The 7,223-nt window shown below is 36.3% G+C and overlaps 1 protein-coding gene across 3 annotated transcripts in view; it reads left to right on the top strand.

Annotated features, from left to right (window-relative positions):
* The first annotated feature begins 4,430 nt into the window (after window positions 1-4,430).
* The window catches only part of ulk4 (unc-51 like kinase 4), a 220,656-nt gene continuing 217,863 nt past the window's right edge, over window positions 4,431-7,223 (top strand). Inside the window, exons 1-9 of one of the 3 annotated variants that reach the window (XM_052618919.1) lie at window positions 4,431-4,669; window positions 4,739-4,908; window positions 5,018-5,117; window positions 5,576-5,715; window positions 5,943-6,111; window positions 6,216-6,332; window positions 6,434-6,517; window positions 6,601-6,676; window positions 7,024-7,128. In XM_052618919.1, the coding sequence (XP_052474879.1) occupies window positions 4,771-4,908; window positions 5,018-5,117; window positions 5,576-5,715; window positions 5,943-6,111; window positions 6,216-6,332; window positions 6,434-6,517; window positions 6,601-6,676; window positions 7,024-7,128 (929 nt within the window). In that variant the 5' untranslated portion in view covers window positions 4,431-4,669; window positions 4,739-4,770. The remainder of the gene's footprint in view (window positions 4,670-4,738; window positions 4,909-5,017; window positions 5,118-5,575; window positions 5,716-5,942; window positions 6,112-6,215; window positions 6,333-6,433; window positions 6,518-6,600; window positions 6,677-7,023; window positions 7,129-7,223) is intronic. The other 2 variants (XM_052618920.1, XM_052618918.1) reach the window with 2 other exon arrangements.

Genomic DNA, 7,223 nt, shown 5'->3' with positions numbered 1-7,223 from the left:
CATTCTTATATTCAGGCATATGATGCTATTATGCAATATGAAGAAATTCGGCAAGGATTCAAAATCTTGCACATTTCTGTTTCCCTTCAGGTTTCTACATGATCCTCGGCACAACACAATGTACAGCAGAGCATAAGCACTGATATTGTGAAGTTTAGTACATGCGTGATATAGATTAAATCTGATCTGACATCAGCAGAACTTTAAAATACAGCCAGCTGTGAAAATAACTTGATTTGTTTTATGAGACATGGCAGTCAAAACCAGGGGTGGTAAAAGTACTCAAAAGTTATACTCAAGTAAAAGTAGATGTATCTAAATAAAAAACGACTCCAGTAAAAGTAGAAAGTCCTCCATTCAAACATCACTTGAGTAAAAGTATCCAATTTAAAACATACTTAAGTACCGGAAGTAAAAAGTAAATATTCAAATTAACTGTAAATATCAATAATCAAGCAGATCAGTTGTTTTGGAAGTGATATGCAGTGTTTTAATTGAACAAATGATGAGATTAGACACTTAAGGATTTGTTAGATTTACAATCAAAAGAGACAATGAAGAACCTTATCGCAGTATAGGGATTGAACTTTCAACAGACATGTTCCATAACATCATAGCTGCATCAAACAGAAGATGTGCAAGATACAAGGTAAGACTGTTTCAGAATATCAATGAGGAAGAACCACCTCTTTAAAGAGTTAATTTTCCCAAAAATTAAAATTCTGTCATTCGCATTTTAGGGGCAAAATATCACGTTATTGGCATTGTCGCTTCGACCTGCGGACATGAAAAACAACCACAGACTTGGCAACACTGGTTGGCATATACTACACAGAGCCGTAATTCACTGACAGTCTACACAAAATCTATTTTTTTTTCTCGATTTTGAAAGCAATTTTGTGTTAGTTGTCGGTGGACAACGGCTCTGTGTAGTAACTGCCGCTCCACCTGAACCAGTGTTGCCAAGTCCGTGGTTTTTTTTTTCATGTCTGTCGGTCGAAGAAACCCCAATCCCAATAACTTGATATTTAGCGCCTAAAATGTGAATTTTGCCAAGGCAACCCTTCCAATAAACGTATATTTTAATCCCGGGAAGCAATTTTTGTCGGGGAACCTCCTGGAAACGTGTTTGGGCTAGCTTTAGACTAGTTTTGAGAAGCAACTGGTCAGGATTTGTTGTGAAAACCTGGCAACCCTGATCTGAACGCATGTGCTGGAAATATATAGGCCTACTACTAATTACAGGAGCGTCTTTACTGATGAGATGAGCATGAAAATCGCATTCGATTTTTTGCACAGACCTACTGAAATTTCATTCACCCGTGGCAGGCAAAGAAGACATTTCAGCCAATAAGAATCTCCCTTGACTTCAGTGAATTCAAACATATCATTGAAATATGGCCATGGGTGATCCCTGTCGGGAATCATGGGATCATTGCGGGCAGCAAGAGCTGCACTATCACCTATTTTAGCGGACATCTTCCACCTCAAACTAACTGCAGTGTGAGCGTATGTTGGCAAAGAACTCGCGAAGTCGCGCATTCTTTTTTTCAAAAGAAAACCACATTTTTCATTGGTTTGTAAAATCAGTGTAATAAATACTTGAAGCGGGCATGGGGAAATGTATCGGAGTAAAAAGTAAACTTTGTCTTTAATAAAGTAGTGGAGTAAAAGTGAAAGAAGATGCAAATAAAAAATACTCAAGTAAAGTACAGATCCCCGAAAAAAATACTTGAGTAAAGTAGCAAAGTATTTTTACTTCGTTACTTACCACCACTGGTCAAAACACTGTATTTATTATTAAAAAAGTAATTAATTACTATTACTAATTACTTCAATAGTGTATTTAAATGACTTTTCTAATTACTCTGTCTGAAAAGATCGCCTTGTTCTTCTGAGGTAAATTCCTCATAGCAGGATTTCTTTCAAAAACTGTGAAAATTAGACTAAACTTGATGTTTATTTATTTATTTATAATTTTAATATATTTTTTGTATCTAGATGAAGGTGTTTGCGCACAGGTGACTGCATATAATCAGCTGACACACGGGAAAGACTGTGCCCTGCTTTAGTTTCATATATGGATTACATAATCAGAGAATATTTGTTTTCAATTTGAATTTGTTCAATTTAAAAGTAGACAATTCAAGCTTTCAGATACGGGAAAGACTGTACCTCGCTTAAGGACTACATAATCAGAGAACGTTTGTTTTCTCATGTCTCTGTGTCAAATATTCGCTGAGTTTGTGACGTGTAGAAAGTTGCTCAAAGAGACCTAGAGGGCAGAACATGCTACCTGTTTGTTTTTTTATTTAGCAAAAGCACAATTTTTTTTGTTATTGTCAGTGACACAAATAAAAGTTGGGCCTTTTTAGGTTCGATTGATTTTAATCTTATCTGTATCTAAGTATTTAACGTTTTTCTACGAATCAGGAAAAACTAAAAGTGAACACGCTGAAGTGCAGAGGGTTAAAGACACTGCATTAAATTTTATCTTTAGACTAGATTTAGATACAGATTAGATTTTAAATTCAATACTGGATTTTAGAACAGTTTTACTGTATGTAACACCAGCACTTTATAAGTAACTCTTATTAAATTACCTAAAAATGAGCAGTAATCCCTTAATTTACTTTTTAAGTGGATAAGTAATTTAATTACAGTAAAATGGCAGTGAGACTATGAAACAACACTGCAGCTGTCGACATGATAATTCAGTGGAATTTATACAATATGACATCAGATGATTTCGGATCACTGACTTGCAAATAAACTTTTCACCTCAAAATTTCACCTCTTATGTTTCATCATGTTTATTTTTGCATGGGCAGTAACCCTGTCCTCTTGATGGGCACACGCCTTGTGTGATATCATCGCCAAAATAGTGGGACCAGGGTAAGTTATCATTTTTTCCACTACATTAAATTTTAGTTTCAGGAGTGCATGTCTTCCATCTGATGAGGCTCAATATATTCTTAAAAATAGAATTTAAAAGTATAGACAAATGGAGGACAGGTATTGCTCCTTATTTACTCGAAAGGTCAAGTATGGTCTCAGTTTCACCATGGGTTGCTGTAACATGAATGGAATCAAATCTTAAAAGTAGGAAATAAATTAGAATCTTGTAATCAGATTCATGGGTTATACTGTGAGCTTATTAAACGCTTGCTTAAGTTTGTAGTTTGGCTTGCCAAGTAATATGCTTCACCACTAAGAGGGAATACATAATACATAAAATAAGGCATAAAGTTAAGGATGTGCCAAAAACCCTAAATGAACCGGCTTCAAAAAGCCCCTTGGCTTGGCCATAGGTTAGTCAAGTTCCGGTCAGCTGTCTAGCTAGGCAGCTCACTACATTTTGGGACACAGGCAGGAGGTATAGGTTATTAGGAAGCCTTAATGCAACAGTGTTGGTCATTTGCAATACTAAACATATTTATCAAAGGCGATGCGGGTGTTTGTGTAGCTATAAGGATGTATGATGTCTTACCATAAAATGAAGGGTGTCCTTTAAGCAAAAATAAATAGTCCAGATTGGATGCAGGTTTACTTGAAAAGTTTTTTCCCCACAAAACCTCCTTGTTAAAGCAAATTATTCGGGCGATTTAACTGACAAACTTTTTACGACGTAGTTGACATTATTTCGTAAAAATCCGAAAACAAAGCCAGTGATCTCCGGCTCCCTCTGAATAGACCTGCTGCTGTATTAAAGTTAGTAGCACAGCGATCCTGTCAAGTTTGATATCTCTGTTTTTAGGAGATCTGAAGATCTGTAATTCACCTCAACGAAGCTCTGGGCGCAAGAAGGACGAATAAAGATGTGCTCCTCCCAATGCTAAGGACGTTATGATGTCCAGAGTCTGAAAAGCCGGTATCACACGCTACAACACGATCTCCGCCCCAGACATTAAACAGATCTCTCTCTCTCTCTCTCTCTCTCTCTCTCTCTCTCTCTCTCTTTCTCTCTCTCTCCCTATCACACACACACACACACCCTTTCTGAGCGTCACGCCACTAACCCATCCTCGCTGTTGAGCTTTTTCAACTCTTTCACATGTTTAAGACAACGTTTTTGACCGTTTAATTCCAACAATAACTTAAAGAAGCAGGTATAACTAACAGGATAAGGTTAGTATTCTTGTGCGCGTGCTCCGTGGAACCTGTATCCTAAACGCAACAATGCGTCCTCTTCAGTATCCTAGCAACGAGGGACCGTCCAATAGTAGGGGTGTAGGAATGCTGCAAAATTATGAACATATGCGAAACATGCATGTGGATATTTTACATATACGCATATTTAACCATTTTGTTTTTATTTTTTAAGTAAAATACAATTTAATCATCCAATTTTAATTAAACTTGCTATTTTTAACCAGTATGAATGTATGACTGAGGTGACTTCCCCTCGTGCGAATTGGTTTCGCTTCTAATTGTGTTTCCGTTTGTCAGTTTTCTACCGCGCGCAAGGAAACTTATGCAAAAGACAATTACGCCGTATTTAAGCCAAAAATATTGTTGGAACATTATAAAATGAACCAGGAAATGGTTAAAATATGGTGTTAATCGCTCCGTGTCTGTGCTATTGAACTTTTGTAGTGTCCTTGTGGTCAGGAAGTTGTTCGTAGATGCAGTAAACTAAGTCGCAGTGATCACACTCGAGTCTCTGCAGGTGTGTTTGTTTATTTGATTCCTATGCATCTAAAAACGGATTTTCAAAACTGGCATTTGTTTTGTTTAGGCTTTAATGTCCATGTTTACATCACTGCATAGATGGAGAACTTTATTTTGTATGAAGAGATCGGGAGAGGTAACAGATCGGTGGTTTATAAGGGCAGAAGAAAAGGCAGCATACATTTCGTGGCTATCATCTGCAGCGACAAATCCAAGAGACCTGAACTCACAAACCATGTGTGTAAACGTGATATTTGTTCAGCTGTTTGTTTTGTCTTCATGCACATCAAAGAGGTTGCCTCACCCTGTACTTTTTTGTTTGATAAATGTCACATTATCTCCACAGGTGAGACTTGCTCACGACATTAAGCATGACAATGTGGTGTCTTTTTATGAATGGTATGAGACCAGCAACCATTTGTGGCTGGTGGTGGAGATGTGCACAGGTAAGATTCAGGATTATTATAGTGAAAAAAAAAAAAAAAAAAAACCTTTAAACTACTGCTGAAACATTTGTGTGTGTATATATATATATATATATATATACATATATACATATATATACATATATATATATATATATATATATATATATATATATATATATATATATATATATATATATATACATATATAAAACAAAAAATTTCTAAAACTTAAAATAAAATAAAAACAGAATATAATAATAATTAAAATATTAATAAAACTATTAGTATCTCAATGATACCAAAGTAAAACTGGTGAGAAACCTTAAAAATGTAATAAACTTTTATCTGTGCACTAAGTCTGCTTTAATCCCCCGTCTTGTTTTTTTTTTTTAGGTATTGAAATGTGTATGCTTAATGCTTCTGTTTTGGGTAATTTTGTTTGGTTTTACCCTTGTTGCAATTGCATTTTTTTCTAGGTGGATCCCTGGCAGCACTGGTGGCTCAAGATGAGTGCCTGTCTGAGGACGTAGTGCGAGAGTTTTCCATCGACCTGATGAAAGGTCTTAAATACATCCACGACTCTGGCATTGTTGTCTCGGATCTCACACCTGCAAAGGTATAAGCATCTTTCTTTTATCAACTTGTTTGTTTCTAAGTTTTTTTTTTCTACAAGCAATCTCAAGGTTAGAAAAGTGCTATATAAGTACAATAACTACTCATTATTATTTAAACAAACACTAAGCCACATGATTGGATAATGTTCGATTTATATGCCAATAGTTGTCTTTTTTTTGTTTCATTTTTTTCAAACCTACAGTAGCTAATGCCCCTGTGTATTCACAGATTTTGTTGGATGGACCAGGAACTCTGAAGTACTCTAATTTCTGCCTGGCTAAAGCTCAAGGAGAAAGTCTAGAGGAGTTTTTCTCTCTTGTGATGGCAGAGGAGATGGGAGCTGGAGACAGCAAGGAGAATATTATCTCTCCGCAAAACATAAAGTACAGAATTAAAGGTCAGCTAGATTCATTACTTTCTATCAGTCTTCTATCTAAGATGATCCCGATCTTACATGAAGTAACTGCTTTTTTACTGTGCGCTTGTGTGATTTTTCATAAGATGTTGCTCTGGCAGGTTCTCCTGTGTATTGTGCTCCTGAGGTGCTGAGAGGAGCAGACACCAGTGTCTGCAGTGACCTGTGGGCTTTAGGCTGCATCCTATATGAGATGTTCACAGGTTACTCATTTTATCTTAATCCACAGCTGTTGCCTTAGCAAAATGCGTTCTGGTCAGATTCATTTTTAATTCTCTGTCTCATTGCCTTTTTTGTTTCCTAGGAAAACCACCCTTTGTCTCTGAGAGTATGACTGGTCTAGTTGATGTCATTTTAAATGAAGGTCCTCCACCCCTAAGACAAAAAGGTCTGACACCTCAACTTCAAGATAATGTTTTAAGTGTTCCTTTTATTAAAAATTTAATGACATACTTTTTTTTTCTTTTTAAGAACCTGCTTTTTCACAGCCCAGTCCAGAGTTTGAGAACCTAGTAATGGGTTTACTTCAGAAAGACCCCATGAAAAGGTAAAACATTTATATTACTCCCTCTTCTTAGAGTTAAGTTTTAATCCAATCATTTTTCTTGATTTTAGTCAGGAGACTGCTATTTCTCTTTCTGAATGATAATAATTTCTTTACTTATTACTTATATGAACATGAGATACACAGAACAATGATAGACACCAAATAATCTTTTCAGCTCTTTAATTTCAAATAAATTATGCAATTCCTAGTCTCAGACTTTTGCTCGGAGACCATGAATGATGTGACCTGCAATGAAAGCATTTATTCCTTCCACACCATTGAACCTGTCACATTACATTAGCGCTGTAGCTTCATCTGTGGATCTCCTATATTAATGTCATTTGTAGGTTAAGCTGGGACACTTTATTATCGCACCCGTTCTGGAGGGAAGCATTTTCAGAGACATACTTCACTTTGGAAAAAGAGCAAGACGGTGTCTCATCAATGTCCAGGTATATCTGACAGATTTCTAAATATCAGTTTTGGTGCTCCTGACCTTGTTCTGTTGAGAGTTACAGTGTGGCCCATGCCAAAAGCCCTTAAAGAG

Source organism: Carassius gibelio, chromosome A16 (assembly GCF_023724105.1).
Source record: "Carassius gibelio isolate Cgi1373 ecotype wild population from Czech Republic chromosome A16, carGib1.2-hapl.c, whole genome shotgun sequence".
In the NCBI taxonomy this organism is placed as follows: domain Eukaryota; kingdom Metazoa; phylum Chordata; class Actinopteri; order Cypriniformes; family Cyprinidae; genus Carassius; species Carassius gibelio.
Note: the sequence above shows the minus strand (reverse complement) of the source record. Positions and strands in the feature narration are given on the sequence as shown.